We start from the raw sequence: 16901 nt of genomic DNA, 5'->3' as shown, positions 1-16901 counted from the left end.
TTGACTTCCATGAAATATGGCCAGTCTTACATTTGATCTTACGATCATTTCTCAAATGTGTGTACATGTGATTCAGAGAACAAACATACGCACAAAAAATGTGCATACTCCTCTCTTTCAGATTTTCAGATCTGTAAACGATGCCTAATTAATGTCATTAACATATAATAGAGCACCAGTCAACGTCCCAATTCTTTACTTGAGAATGGCGAGTGGCAAGAATTGCTCAGATTTCCAATTACCTGCATTACTCAGACACTGAAAAGTGCGTACGTCTGCTTAGACCCAGATGTTGCGCTAAGCACTTTTCACATATGAACTTCAGTGAGGACACACACTCTAAGATCAAATCTGTACACATGCACTTTTTGTAAATGAGGGCCCTGAACCGGAAGCAATGCATCCTGTTTTAACGAATACAGACGTTTGTGACGTGCAACCCGTATTTTATAAAGCCTGTATAACTTTCTTCTGTGAAGCGCATAAAGATAATTTTTGAAGAATAATCTGGCCACATTTCACTTCTACGCAACAATTTATAAATTAGGCCCCAGGTCTTTTGTATGTGCTTCGGAAAATGTGGAGCTGGTTTATCTTAAATAAGAAAGAAGAAGAAAAAAAACGTTTTGATATCGATCTGCTTATGTGATGGACATGGGCTATGATCATCTTTGATATATGCAGACATATGCAGACTGATATTGAAAATGTTTTATTTTTCTTCGCTCTAACTCTCAGATATTAAAATTGAACAAAACAGCAACAATAAAAAACAAGCTATCTAGGTTAGCTGATTACCTTAAAAATCCATAGAAATTGGCATCAGTTCATACTCTTTTCTCCGACAAGCGGATGAGACCTGTTTAGGTCAGGTGACGTTCATCATACACCCCAGTGTATTTTAGGATGAACTATAGCTAACCCTAACCTAACCTTTCTAACCATGGCTTATCTTTATTCACTGAATTTAGCTGTTTTCTATATCATGAAGCTCTTTCGTATAGTGTATTTCAGTGTTTTTTGAGGCACACAAACCTTTTTCACATACATTTTTATGTTTAGAAAAATAAGGACCATATATTTGAAGCTACTACAACAAGCATAATATACTCATTTGTCTTGTGAGTCACTGCAACACAGTCTACAGCCAGATATCAACAGTTGTCATTTGTTTCAACAACATTCGCCCGATTCCCATTCTACAAACACATTTGAAAGGACACACATACAGTATCATATTACTTTAAATGGTCCAACACTGGGTTAGTGGGTTGTCTATAGTTCTGAAGTCTTGAATCTCTAAAAATCAAACTACAATAATACAACTGCCAACGACAGCAGACTTGTCCATTTACTGTGGCTAAAAGAGCTTATTTACAATCATCTTCGCAAAACAATTAATGGCCAATAACTGAAGAACAAACTGATACTTGCTAGCCATAGCCAACCGAACGAATGAACAGAACAGAACGAAATGCAACTTTTACTTGATTGTGCTTTTTAACCCACAAAACCACTTCGTCGTTGAAATGGAACATTTTCGTAGAGGCACCAAAAGAAGTGCGCGAACATCATGAGAACTTCTAAAGATATTGACTAGGACCAGAAGTACAAACAGTATTTGTATTTATATATATCTATATATGTATTTATATATAAATTTATACAGTTCTGTTCCATGTCCATACCTTTCATCGTACGCTCTTTCTTCTGACGCTCTGTGCGACTCCCCATGCAAAGCCCTTACGAACGCTGAATCTGGCAAGTGAGTCCTTCCATATTAGTGATCAACAAAAAGATATAAATGAATGGATATGCACACAGAATCGTCTCAGTGTTGACTCTAGAGTCGCTGGTGTTGTGTCAGTCACTAGAGAACTGCTGAAAAGGACCGGATCCGAGTCTAGTCTGGCTCTTGGACGCTTCTGTTGTTGCTTGGCCTTGTGGCTCAACCATCCACGAGTTTGCAAGCGGTTAAACAGTTACTTCGGTCTTGCTCCCTGTGCGGTAGTGATGGTGATGCTGCTGCTGCTGCGCGACGTAGTGCAGCTGCTCCATCGTCTGCGTGCGGCGCGAGGCGAAGGCCTGCCTCTTGGAGGCCGTCTGGTTCATGGTCGCAATGTTCTGCGGGGTGTTGTTCGAGGCACTGGGATGGGAGTGCATTTTTGTCATCTTGTAGCAGTCCAGGATAGGCGTAGTGGGCATAAACACGTCCGTGTGGGATATGGCTCTGGACATGGACTTGTCGCTGTGGAACCCGGAGCGCTTGATGGACATCATCTTGTCAGGGGAGATCAGCGGATCCTTGGAGTGAAGGCGGTCCTGTGAGTAGAGGCGGTCCTGGGAATGCAGGCGTTCCTGAGAGTGAAGGCGCTCCTGCAACATCAAGCGGTCCTGTGTGTGGATGCGGTCCTGGGAGTAGTGGCGGTCTTGTGAGACGAGCCGCTCGTGGGAGCGCAGGCGCTCGGCCGACAGGAGCTGCTCGTCGGAGAGGATGCGTCCGCCGTACGGGGAGATGTCGTAGGGAGACATGGGGTAGTCGTTTTCGTGGCTGCGCTCAGGGGACAGCACGCGGTCCTGGGACATGGCCCTCTGGACTCTGCGGGGACGCTGGCGGGGCTCTTGCTGCTGCTGGCTGCTCTGGGACTCCTGGTTCATCTTGATCATGTGCAAGGGAAGAGATCCTCGTGCCGCTAGGTCTGGAAGATTCCTCTTCCTGCTGTAGTAGTCGTCAACGTCCTTATCCGCTGCATGAAAGCACAAGCAGTGTAAGTTTCAGAGCATTCAAGTCAACATGAAATCAAAAGTTGGTTAGTTGTCAAACTGCCTTTGTCTCTCAAACGACTTTCCTTTTCGGCTGACTTTTTTAATCACCTGGGTCTGTTCTGATATATGGAGACTTTTATTTACGAATCATTAATGGAAAAACCCAAGTCTCATACATTTTTTATTTTTTTTGGTTACATTTCATATAAGTAACTTTGCAACTACATGTCAACTAGCAGTCATTACAGTATCAGTAGACTGTCTGCTTTTTGATGGACATTCTACTGACTATAAGGAGCTTTGCAAATACATGTCAACTCATTCTACTAACCCTAACCTAACAGTCTACTAACACTCTGAGAGTTACTGAAGTCGGAATTAATGAGAGTTAATTCACATGGTTACACATAGATGTTCTTACTGAATATCCTTTTTTGTTTGGAACTGCATAAGATTACAGAAGTAAAATGGTTTCGCAAGCCATTTAAACTACAGCGAGTAGTGAGGAGTCAAGTAGGGTTGCAAAGAGGTGGAAACATTCCAGACATTTTGGAAACGACCCAGGATTTTTTGGAAACTTTCAGAAATGTTTGGAAATTTCCAGAAATTTACTGGATATTTTCTGCCCATTTGCATCCCTAGAGTCAAGTAATAAGATACTTTCAAACACAGAGATTTTGCTCTTCTTCGAGATTCATCATGAATCACAGCTTGAGAGCTTCAGGACACAAACACGTTCAGGACAGTCCGGACAGCCAGTGACTGTACTGTCACAAACTATGTGATTGGAACTGGAAATAATTAAATTATCCACTGCTCGTAATTAATATATTCTGGGGGAGCTAATGCCCTTGAGATCTCAGTTACACTTGATAGATTTCTCCACACATTTAGAGCCCAGTGATATCGAAGTGAATGCAATAAAGGAGTGTATCAAACAAAATTACAGCCACAAATTTTTCTATTAGTGAGAATTAATCGAATAACTGTGACTGTGAAGTTTTGCAAAAAATAACAAAAATGCACAATAATTCACAGCCCGAGGTAGTGCCAGTCATATTAGTGGGACATCTGAAACAGCGTGTCTTGAAGGGATTAGATTCAGTTTGTTAGGAGATAAAAGAGCTAAATAACACCATTTATCTCACACTCAGCAAAAGGATAAACACTGTGTTATGTGGGGAAATTAATGGCACATAATCTGTTTATGGTGATTACAGATTAAATTAATCTTCTTCATAAAGAAGTCTCCTTTTGAAGGTTTGTGAATATTAGCAAAATAAACATCAGGAGAAGAGGAGGAGGATGCTGGAGACAATATTAACAGGACTCTAATGCACGGAAACGGCACAGCGCTCAGCTCTTTCCTGCTAACTGCATCCAACATCCAACACGATCTGTCAGTGCAAAACACCACTGAAGCTCCAAAAGAACAGCTAAGCCTTTTGGCTACACCCTACAACAAATAACTTGCTTCGGAGGCATATCTGAGATTCGATGGAGGCGCTGCCACAGGAGGGTCTGCTGCCCTGAATAGTTTAGTGTATGATTGCATGTTTTCGCTGGTGGAGGTTCGGCGGACGCGGTAGAACTGCAGATGAGCGGGGCTGTCAATTTCCCTGGCCTCGGCTGGGTTCAGGGCGAGGAGTGATCTGAGGCGTTCTTTATGCAATTACACAAGCCTCAGGGGAATGTACTTTTCACTGAGGGAATATAATGAGCTGAGACCTTATTACACAGCAAAAGAACCTGCCACTAACTGAATCAATAGGATAGGGCTAAGGCCACGAGAAAGCTTTACTCAGTGATATCAGATTCAGATCGAATCCGTGGTAGTGGGTAATGACCGCCTGTTGAGGACGAATGCTAACAGTCCTGATGAGATGAAATGAAGGCTCTGAGCCATAAAATATCCCTTTTATCACTGTTAATTTATGTTCATTCTTGATACACTACTCTTAACTGAGTAGTCAGTTAAGAGACCTTTAACTTTAACCTTAACTTTGAGACCTTATTTCATAATAGTCATAACTAATGTTAACAAACTTATCATGAATTATTACTTTATAATATAATAAAATATACATGATAAAATTAATAGAAAAGTATTTGTAGATGATGCCAACCCCTCAGAGGACCTCAGATGATGCCAACCCTGAAACAACATACAGAACTACCACATTTTGCTATAAGTTTGATTGCATCATATAACAATTGCTGTTAATAGTGTTCATTGTCTGTTTGATTATGTCTTTAATTGATTTTTCCGTACATTTCTGCCATATGTACATTAACTGACAGTCACCACTGATAAGCTACCACTAAATATTGTAGAAACTTAATAAAGTTGCTTTGCAACGATTTGTATCGTGAAAAGCGATATACAAATAAACTTGAATTTAATTTAATTTAATTTAATTTGTGACAAGTATCTCACATCAGCATGTTTTGTAATGGCAACTCTAGATCTCACAACTGGGACTTTATTTTTCTGTGTGACTAATGTTAACAAACTCAACTTTATTTTAAAGTTTAGCTGAAGAGAGATCATGCTTAGCAGAGCTGAGGACATACTTAGTCTCTTGAGCGAGGAGTATTTGTTGAGGTCCGCTTTCACGGCAGATTCGTAGGATGGGGGGAGGTGGGACAGGCTCTGGAAGGAGCGTGAGAAGGACAGATCGTACGGCTCGGTCTGCGAGGTGAGGATGCTGTTCATCCGGGTGCTCTCTGTGGGCAAGACAAAACAAACCATCCAATCTGTATCTGGGCAAAGTCAAAATCACAAATGCAAACATCTCCACTGTCAATCAGAAGCTCTGTTGTCAGGTTTTCTGCACACATTTGACATGTTGGAAGACATTACTGTGAGGAGGGATGAAGGGGATTTAGTGGCCAGAAAAAGACCAGAGTCGCAGTGCCATGATGACCAATGGCATTCGATCGGCCGTCGCATTGATAGCAGAGGAGCGATTTGGTGACTGATGTGATGTGACGTGTGTGTGGTGGCCCCTGCGTGCCCGTCACGCCAGTCTGAGTCTGGGCAGGCTGAGGATCAAGCCCTGGTTAAAAATAGGGCAGGGTCTAGCGCAGCAGAATGGGGCGGGACTCGACAACACTCCAGGGAGCCGGTGGGAGCTCAGTCTGCGGGTGGAGTGGGGGGATACGAGGGACGAGCAATGTTTACACAACAGCATTTTGCACTCGTTCAGTTCATGCCATGGGGTTTGTGAAGTGGAAAACATTCATCTTCATTGGAGGGAGGAGGAGGAAAGATAGAGAATCAATGAGGTTCAAGATAACTTACCATGCCTTAGAGATCTGTGAGCTGGGCAATTCAAGGGAAAAAGAACGCAGTTCAATAACAGCACTATGTGGAGAGAGCAGATGAAATAGAGTTTGGGACGGGCTGCTTTGTGTTCTCGTGCTCTTCTAATGATGAAGCATCGTGAAATGGCATTTTGATTTGGGCTTTTTGTCAAAGTGACTATTTGCACCCGCTGTAGAGAACCGGGTCCATACAACGTGACGAGTTTCACAGCAACAGTGTGGAGTAACCAGACAAACTATGAGAACACGTGATGTGGATGTTAGAGACGTGTTGATCATGTGTTCAGTACTGCGCTTGCAGGTGAGGCCACTTCATGTTCTGCATATAGACATCATTGTGTCTGCCAGAAACACTCTAGGATCCAGAGTGGGTTTTTGGACAATTACCTCTGGAAACCAACAAAAATGATTTTATTCTTTGTTCTTTTTTTTATTATATAATGGATATAACAGTGGCTTGGCCATGTTGCTGTTTATCTGCTAAGGCCAGCAAACCATCTTGATTTAATGTTTGTTTTTTTCCCCTGTTATGAATTCATTATTTCTTCAGGTTGTCCTTTACCAATGCAAAGTCACCTAAAAGTTGTGCTGCCCGATATTTTTGTGGAAACTGTGACACATTTTATTTTTAGGATTCACAGATGAAAAGAAAGTTCAAAAGGACAGCATTTATTTGAAATAGAAATATTTTGCTTTACTAGCACTTTTGATCCATTTAATGCATATTTTTGCTAACTTTGAATGGTAGCGTGTTATTGAACTGTGTAATGTGTGGGGGGGGTGTTATTTTGTTAAATACTATTTTTAATAGCATATGTTGCTAGACAAATTGTGTAAATAATGTACAGGCTCTTAACAGCTTGATCTCTGCTGAAGCCATATTCAGACGGGATTGGTTTTACATGGAGAGGTGAGGCAACGTAATTATTACCAGAGCTTCTCAGTGATTTTAGTCATGTACGAATGTGCCATCTCAGTAAACATTACGGATAGTCAGTAAAGAGTACGGCGACTTTTAGCTTCTGTAAAAAGGTCTGGAAAAATTACCTCAGGTAATGCTAATCCCATGCGTGTAGACAAGCTGTAAATAAGTATGTAAATATTCTGTCATTTCCTGTTTAAAAGTAGTTTTACTGCGATTTCTTATTCCATGCGAATTGTCCATTAATATTCCAAACGCCCTGTGTCCGAATAGGGCTTTAGATGCTAAAAAGATGGCAGGCTAAGCTGACCGATGCTTCAGAGACACCTACTGTATAAGCACAGGCTACATAAGTCATTATAGATCACAGCAAGAGGGGAAGAGTATCTCTTTTCATGCAGTGAATTAGCTGCTCTGTGTGAACGCAATAACAGGCAAAAACACTGATCCTTCGGGGAGCCTTTGAAGCGTGTTGGGTTGGAAAGCGATCCATCTTTAGACTCCTATCCTACACCAACCCAAGCCAGACTCGAATGCTTCACCAACGGCAGGGATTTAATCAGTGCTAACAATCTGAGCCGTTTCTGCTCACTAGTGAGAGGCTTTCCAGCTGCACATTACAGCAACAGCAGCCCGAGCTCTGCTATCATAGAGCCTTCAATAAAACATTCTGGGGACAGATGATGAGAGTTTTGAGGCATGAGTTTGAACGGATGGTGTCCTCTGAACACAGATGGGATAGTGCTTTGACGAATTGGGCATGCAGAGCTATAAAGGTCTCATTTCAGGTCACAGAAATATAACGTGAGGCTCCAGGTGTCAGACTTATAAGATTTGACATGTCAGAGAGGTTCAGGAAAGCACAGTAATTCACTGCATGGCTGGCTGTAAATTGCGTCCTCTCCAGAACATGAACTCAAATCAAGGTCCTCGGTTTGTTTAATGGTAGTGATGATGAAGATGGACAACACCATCCATGTAAAACCAACTGTTCAAAGGACCAGCTGATCTTGAAGGCATGCAAACACAAATAATCAATGTAAAGCACTCGACAGTAAGATCATACCGGTGAAATGGTGCTGTTAGATGAGGAACCTTACCATTTTTTGGTGTTCGAGTTGGGCTACTGAGACCAAGATGGTTGTAATTATGTTGATGGACTCCTGCAGAAAAAGCAATGACAAGTCTGATTTGGTTGCAAAATAAAGGCAAGCATGATCGATTCTAATCCAGAGTGTGATCACTTCAATGGGAGAAAAAGCCTTTAGCAAAAAGGGAAGCACATTAATAGCAAAGATAAGCATTGCAACATGCACTACATGGCCAAAAGTATGTGCACCACCAATATGTGCTTGTTTCGATTTCATTCCAACACCCCGGGCTTTAAATAGGGACTGGATCCTCCTTTGCTGCTCTTGATTGCTGTGATGTTTGGTGCAGGATACTCAATCCTTTCCACACCAGACTCACTAAACCTTTCCATGAGTCTTTAGCACGGTCCTTTATCATCACCTTTTTGATCACTGCCAAATCAAAAATGATTTAATTTTTCAGAACTAAAAACATCTGCTTAAGCAGACAGCATGGCTAAATGTTTGATTTCACGCATGTTAATAATGTGTGTACCTAAAACAGCTAAACCTGTTCATTAGAAGACATCCACATACTATATATTTGGCTATATAGTGCACATAAAGCATATGACAAAAGTAGCAGCAACAAACAACACACGTACAGTTAACATTGTTGGTCAACCAGCTTTTAAAAAATATTTAAGTTAATAAAAGTAAATGCTTACTGTTATTATTGTAAAATGTAAAATTAAACTCATTTACACAATATCTGCTCAAAATCACTGACATGATACTTGAAAACACTAATTATGCATTATTCTTTGACAGGGAACTATACATTTTCAAATTGGCACTTGGCAGAATGACCACTTTTGTTAATTGCTCATGCAGGCACAGTTATTGAATGATGGCCCTAATCTCACACATCCGAACATGGAGCGATGCAATTCTCCATCACTCACCAACAGCTGCAGAAGAGCAAAACCGTGTCATTTACTAAATCGGCGGTTGCAGCAATAATGGACGTGCTGCATATGATGATGTGCATTAGTTCAGAGTTCATGATCAGCACGTCATTGAGAAGCGTTGAGGCTGCTTCACAAGCTGATATTTTTCAGGAGCTCTATTACAGGACTGAAGTTGCTCTGTCATCTGTCATGAAGTCGTGTGTGTGTGTGTGTGTGTGTGTGTGTTTAGCGTGGCTGGCGGCCGATGGCTCTGTGATGGGCTGCGGTGGACTACGGTGATGAATGGCAGCTATTCTGAGCTGGCAAAGATGGGCTCATGAAGCGCCCGTGATAAATGGATGAATACTAGAGGGAGCACAGCGTTCTGCTCGTCTGGATATCTGCTGTTGTGCCTGTTTAAAAATGCATTAGAGTGACTAGTTTAACATCCATTTACATCTGTCATGGAGCTCAGATGATTGAAGACCCCTGTTTCGATAGAACGGAGTCGGAGAATAATGGAGTTATTCGATGAGATGGAGGTGTTTTTCCTCAATAACCTGTAGTCTGTATACTAGGGATGTAACGGTACATGTATTCGTCCCGAACTGTCACAGTACGGACATCACACTTCGCTTCATTCAGTCAGACGACAAATACAGTCAGTCATAGGCGATCATGCCAGGTAATGCAACGCTAACCGTCACAACAGGAAAGAGCAGAAGAAGAGACTATGCAGCAACCCAAAATAAGATGGCAGAGTTCAGATGCCACACAAGAGCTCGAAGAGCTGCCTTCTTGTTTTAAATCAGCAGTGTGGGAAAGATGCCTGGCTATAAATCTGAACCTGTTTTTAGTTTTATTTTGGTTGATCTATATTCCGGAATTACACACAAAGTGAATTGCAATAATCCCCCCCCAAAAAAACCGAGGTATGTACCGAACCGTGACTTCTGTGTACCGTTACACCCCTACTGTATACTGTATATGCACAATATAGATTTAGTAATATAGTTTTTGTTTATTACAGGGTTCCTCAACGTTTTCAGGCCAACTCAGACTACAGTAATGTCAGTAACACAGGGCAAACTTACTGTAGGAAATCCAAATACACTGCACAATGACAGACTAAATCCAGAAGAACTGTGGCCATATCTCCAAGACGCTTCAAGAAACCTTCCTGTAAAGCTACCTGAAAAACAAGTGCAAGTGCACCGAGGACACAAGCTGCTTTAAACGCAAAGTGTGGTCGCACCAAGTATTAATTTAATTTAGTTAATTGATAAAGAAAATCTATTTATGACATTATTTTTGAAAGCATCTGCACTTTACAGTATTTTTACACAAGTGCCTAAAACTTTTCACAATACTTTACACAAAAAGTTTTTCTTGAAGCGTCTTGGAGACACAGTTTTTCTGGATTGAGTCTGTCTCAGTTTGTTTTGTTTCTTCATGTAATCGCAGACAGACTGGATGATTGTGAGATCAGATCTCTGTGTGCAGAACTGGCTGCTGTCAGACTCCTTGTGCAAACAAATATCTCACTGCATTATTACAATTAATGGCAAAATGAATGTATGGAAATGTAAACTGATATTTTCCTACTGACACACTACAGCAAAAGATAGAAATAACTGACTTATTTTCTTGTTTATCACTGTACTGTAAAGCTGCTGTATTATATTAAGAGCTGTACTGTATAAATAAAGGTGACTTGATTTGAAATCATTGTAATATGCTGACTTGCTGTTCAAGAAACATATGCATGGAATCTGTGATTTCTTTTGATGAATAGAAAGTTCAAAATAGCTTTTATTTGAAACAGAAATCTTCTGTAACATTATAAATGTCTTTACTGTTACTTTTGATCAAATTAATGCAGCCTTGCTGAATGAAAGCATATAAACGGCAGTGTATTTGTTCACTGAAAAATCCTGTTTCTGGAATAATACGTCAAAAAGGGAATCAATGTAAGCTAAAAGCATGATTTTATTGTCTTATACTGTGTGTTTCAATGTTCAGCACGGTCTGAGATGAGAAGTACTGTATTAGTCTGATGATCTCCTCGCACTGTCTACAAGCACTGATTAAAAGTGACAAAGTAAAAGTTAAGGAGGCAAACACTACATTCACAGCAGCACCGATGAAAACCAGAGCTCAAAGCGAGTCTTGAGTTCTAATTAATAAGAAGCATCATCCAGTTCAGTGATCCTGCTTTAATCTGGGGACCAATTAGTTGCTTTTGAGAAGGTGGTTAGTTGAAGTCTGGCTGTGGGCCGGAGGTCTGAGCTCTCTCCAGTCACTGTCTCTCAGCATACGTGCCAATTTGGGCTCGCTCGGCCCAAGGCTCCAGGTCATTTAGTCAACAAGAAGGGGCTCGAGCCGACTGCTCGTAACGCGTCGTGAGGTTAATGAAGAGTTTCACCAGCTCTAGGAGAGGCTGCGCAATGCTGTCTGAGCTCTTCACTGATATCAGACTCAATCAGGTGAATCTGGAATCTTTTATTTTGTTTCTGAACCAGACAGCAGGTTGTAATGTTTGTTTTGTCTGGTTTATGATAGCATAAAAGAACACAATGCCTTTAATAGCTTAAACGCTGATGATTTCAGAGTTATCTTGAGCTGTTTGGAGAGACTTGCTGACATGAACAGCAGTGCGGTCGCTTTTAGAAGTCATAAGCTGTGCATCATTTTTAATATTGCGCTGAAATTTACTTTGCATGAATCAGACACCACAAATGTTGTTGATTTGGCCTTTTGAAAGTGAAACAGTAGCGACGCCAGAGCCTACAGCTGATGAATCGTCACTTTGCACATACTCCTGTTTCACATCTAATATAACCTGACAACAGTTTGAATAGTAATGTCCAGATGGCCAAGTAATGATTCAGTCGTTTGACATTTCTCTTGCTTTTCCTCCAGAGAATGAAATGCGTCGACATCATCAGAAGGGGTAGCTGTTTGTCATCGCATTTACATGAGATCTTTGTGGGCGCGTTTCATTTGACAGTATCATCAGATAGTCCAGGATTAGCGCAGAAGTAGCTTACAAGAAGGCGGTGCTCTTTATAATAAATCTCACGATAAGCAGGCTTAATAACTGAAACAATTACAACAGTAATAGCATACATCTCATGAGTCATGGTAATAAATGATCCCAATATAGCTGATACCTGGAATAAAACAACAAGTTAAAAGTTAATTTACGATGAGAGCATGATTGACATTTCCTCTGATTCCTGTGGAAACGAAGTTCAAATCAAATAAAAAATTTATTGCAAAAAACAAGTAGCAGCAAGTAAACAAGGTCATGCGAGAACATTTACATGAACAGCTGTGTAGCCTCTAGTGCTCGTTCCCTTCTGTCTCATCCGGTCCGGCCCTCTGTTGACGAGAATTAACAACACGCTTCTGCCTCCTTGATGAATACATCGTGCCAGAATATTAGGTCAGTAAGCTTCCAGCATGCCAAGCACATCTTAGAGCACGGCCAAATACATCTGCTTGTCTGAGTTCCTTTGTTAAAATATCTGGCTGCAAATGACAGAAACCCCAATCTTCCCTGATAAGAACCTGACGAGTGCGGCGTATAGTCTGGAAAAGCCACACGAGCCTACTGCTCTCCAGAGGTGATGCTGACTAATGAGGGTCCGGAAGGGACTGAGACACCAGTAGGAGGGAGAAGAGTATGAGAGCGTCACATTTCCTTCCGGATGTTGGTCGAGTTTATGCACCTGCTCAAAATGCACAGCTATGACACTGCTTTAGAAACAGGGCAATAATGATATAGTCTTCTGGGGCCGGACCTTGCTGACAATTTGAATCCATTTCGCTTGCCCTTCTCCTCCGTTTTTGACGAAGGCAGAGCCGGAAAGCCACTGGGGTTTGGCATTTAACCACTGACAAAAACGGTTAACTTTTAAATGTGAAATGTCATAGTAGTCCTACATGTATGAAAATGCAATTCCCCACTGAAGCCCACGGTTTGACCCGTCCTGCAATAAATGATGCTGTACTGTATGCCATCTAATCACAGTACATACACTGCTCTTGCTCAGTATTTGTGTATTGTTATCCAGGAAACATTCTTAAAATCAAGATATATTTTTAGAGAAGTTGTGTTAAGTGAGTTTTTAAAGTTATTTGCCAATGAACTGATGAACTGATTTTTTCTGAACATGTTTGTTTTAAGCCAAAACCTTGATACATTTTGATGTATTTTTCAGAAAGCAAGACTTAAGTCATTTTGCTACTCGACAAAATGTATCTTGATTTAAGAATTCTACTGGAAAACAAGACAAAAATACTAAGGACATTTTTTGCAGTGTGTCTTCTTTACCAGAGAGTTTTCTAATTAATGTGGATTTTGAGACACAGCAACCTTTGGCTCTTGAAGCAGAAGGGTGATGGGTAATAAAGCTTGTGTATTTGCTTTTAAAGCTGTGCTGCACTGACAAACACATACTGATTGAGTGACTTCACAGCTTCTCTCTCGGGATAAGATGGAAAAGCTCTGCGCTGGATCGTTTAGCAATATCACAGACATTTCAGCAATTTCATGGACACTGACCCAGACACGTTCGCTCCATACTTAACAGGACATCAAAGCACTGAATGTACCTGCAGATCCTTTCAGATGTGTTTTATTTAGTTTTTTATTCATTTACTTCTCATAAATGTAAATAAAGACCACTTAACTCACAAGAAAAACAGCATCAACAACAAACATGTACAAACACATTTTAAAAAGACCCTTTGGCTTGCACATACCAGGTTGGAGGACGCCGGCAGACCATCTTCTTGTGAGGAGCATCATCACGTTGCCCACAGAGATAAGCACAGATTTTTCTGATGTCTTCTTTAATTAATAAGAAGTAACATCATTCAAAACTGTCTTTATCCCTGCGCTAGCATGCGTGCTCCTCTGTCTGTCGAAGGCACTCTGAATCCGAAGTGATGGAGGAACAGATAATCCGGAGGAATAAAGACACTACAGGGGTGCAGATTAAGCAGGAGAAGAATGATCTAATCAGAGCTACACAGTGAGGAGTGAGCTTACACAGACTTACACATCCACCACAAACACAGACACAGGGCAGAGGCAGAGGCCGAGGGAAGACACACTCAACTACACAGAAGCAGCGTTCCTACCATGATGACTCTGAGACCGAACCGGCCATTGCTTCTCCCCTGGAAGACACAACCAGGTAGAGTCAAGGTGAGTCAACAGATCAAACGCCTTTAACACCAGCATCACTTCCAGCAAAGCAACGGATGCTGGTGCTCATCACAAAAAAAGAATGACGTTATCCTTCCGCTCTGCAAACAATGGCTTTAGACTAAATCAATTAGGATGGAGTGAATCATCGGAGAGAATGCAACTGAAAGAAATGCTCACTCGGATAAATGCATTTTCGAATACGCTGCAATTATTGCTGTGAGCATTTGAATAACACAAAGTTTACTGTGCATTCGTAACAAACACCGTTGCCTTTTAATACTCTGGATGCACATTTTCACCCAAAACTGACAAACACAAAACAGGTCACTGATGAGTCAAGTCAAGTTTTTTTTATTATTATTTTTTTTTCTCAGAAATATTTGAGTATTGTTCGCCATCTCTTTGTACAGTTCTTGTTTCTGAGAGGCCTGTAATCTGCTCGCGGCAGGATAATAGTTGACTTCAGGATTCACTGAGATGCATAAAATCTGAGGTGGCAGAAAAAATTCAATTTCTGTTCAATTTATGCAGTCGCAACACCCATTACATTCTGTTATCCACATCCTCCCAGCTATACATACAATATAACTGAATATATACCAAAGTCAGCGTTCATCCAGCTAGATCTCTCTAAACAGCTTATGAGTTCTGTCAGAGCTTTGAGCCCGACTAACACCGTCCCTTCTACTGATTAATAATGAGAGAAATGCACCACCAGGAAGGAGATAAAAAGATGCTATGAAGTAGCAAACAGTAATGCGCCCTGACCACAGGCTAGTGGAGGTGTAGCGCTTTCATCCATCATTATTGATTACATATCAGCATTTTTCACCAATCATCCTCAGTACCTTTGGCCACGGCGCAGTCCGTTAATACTGGGAATAATGGAAGAGAAACTCAAAAACAGGATTCATTGTCATCGAGGGTGAAGTGATAAATAAATGTCTTTCTTCATTGTGTTTTTTTGTCATATAGACGAGTTCTGCTCTGTAAGGTGTAAAAGTACAATCTGTCTGACAGGACTACTAAGCCATGTAAGCACAATAATTACTAATGACAAATTCTGCTGATTTAATTGCTTACCATTTTTGGACCTTTTTGTTCATTTTTATTAATAGAACTGTATAAAAAGGACAGGGAAAGGGAAGAATGGGCGATCTGGCTCAAAGCATATACAATGAACACCAAATCACAATCTCAGTCTGCCTTATATTTAACATAAGAATGGAAGCACAGCAAATTTCAAACCACTTTTCATGCTTTTTCTTCTTCTACAAAATACTTCATGACTTCAGCATTGCAAATATGGTGTATAACAGGAAACAATGGGAAAAATGTGAGCTGGACTTAAACGTGTGAGTGTGTCAAGTCTAGTCACCTGTATTTCTATAGCATTTTACAAAATACAGATTGCATCAAAGAAGCTTCAAACGCGGTAGGTAACGGACTACATTCAGAGGCAGTCTGTAACAGACTGGATTCAAACGCTGTCGGTAACTGACTGGATTCAGATGCTGTTGGTAACTGACTGGATTCAGGCGCTGTCGGGAACGGACTGGATTCAGGCGCTGTCGGGAACGGACTGGATTCAGAGGCTGTAGGTAACAGACTGGATTCAGGTGCTGTCGGGAACGGACTGGATTCAGAGGCTGTAGGTAACGGACTGGATTCAGACGCTGTCGGTAACGGAATGGATTCAGAGGCTGTAGGTAACGGACTGGATTCAGGCGCTGTCGGTAACGGACTGGATTCAGAGGCTGTTGGGAACGGACTGGATTCAGAGGCTGTAGGTAACTGACTGGATTCAGGCACTGTCGGGAACGGACTGGATTCAGGCGCTGTCGGTAACGGACTGGATTTAGAGGCTGTCGGGAACGGACTGGATTCAGAGGCTGTAGGTAACGGACTGGATTCAGACACTATAGGTAACGGAATGGATTCAGAGGCTGTAGGTAACGGACTGGATTCAGGCACTGTCGGTAACGGACTGGATTCAGAGGCTGTTGGGAACGGACTGGATTCAGAGGCTGTAGGTAACGGACTGGATTCAGGCGCTGTCGGGAATGGACTGGATTTAGAGGCTGTAGGTAATGGAATGGATTCAGAGGCTGTAGGTAACGGACTGGATTCAGAGGCTGTAGGTAACGGACTGGAATCAGGCGCTGTAGGTAACGGACTGGATTTAGAGGCTGTCGGTAACGGACTGGATTCAGAGGCTGTAGGTAACAGACTGGATTCAGAGGCTGTAGGTAACGGACTGGATTCAGAGGCTGTAGATAACGGAATGGATTCAGAGGCAGTCCTGTAGGTAACGGAGTGGATTTAGAGGCTGTCGGTAACGGAATGGATTCGGATGCTGTCAGTAACGGACTGGATTCAGAGGCTGTCGGTAACAGACTGGATTGAGGCGCTATCGGGAACAGACTGGAATCAAAGTCAGTCAGAATCAGACTGGATTCAAATGCCATCGGTAACAGACTGGATCCAGGCGCTGTCGGGAACGGACTGGATTCAGAGACTGTCTGTATATATATTATATATATATATATATATATATATATATATATATATATATATATATATTAAAAACTCTTTTATTCCACATCATCCCAGTTCAAATGATTCCATTTTTATCTATTTATTTT

At 41.5% G+C, this 16901-nt stretch overlaps 1 protein-coding gene across 1 annotated transcript in view; it reads right to left on the bottom strand.

Moving 5' to 3' along the window:
* Nucleotides 1-1707: 1707 nt before the first annotated feature.
* Nucleotides 1708-16901, bottom strand: part of LOC107570479 (protein shisa-6 homolog) — a 39789-nt gene continuing 24595 nt past the window's right edge. Inside the window, exons 2-6 of the mRNA XM_016256710.1 lie at nt 14187-14225; nt 8116-8178; nt 6071-6091; nt 5341-5493; nt 1708-2747 (exon numbers count right to left, since the gene is read on the bottom strand). Coding sequence (XP_016112196.1) covers nt 1975-2747; nt 5341-5482 — 915 coding nt within the window. The 5' untranslated portion in view covers nt 5483-5493; nt 6071-6091; nt 8116-8178; nt 14187-14225 and the 3' untranslated portion in view covers nt 1708-1974. The remainder of the gene's footprint in view (nt 2748-5340; nt 5494-6070; nt 6092-8115; nt 8179-14186; nt 14226-16901) is intronic.

This window comes from Sinocyclocheilus grahami, unplaced genomic scaffold (genome assembly GCF_001515645.1).
Source record: "Sinocyclocheilus grahami isolate Dianchi unplaced genomic scaffold, SAMN03320097.WGS_v1.1 scaffold1463.1, whole genome shotgun sequence".
NCBI lineage: Eukaryota > Metazoa > Chordata > Actinopteri > Cypriniformes > Cyprinidae > Sinocyclocheilus > Sinocyclocheilus grahami.
The sequence above is the reverse complement of the archived record's forward strand: the minus strand, read 5'-3'. Positions and strand labels throughout refer to the sequence as shown.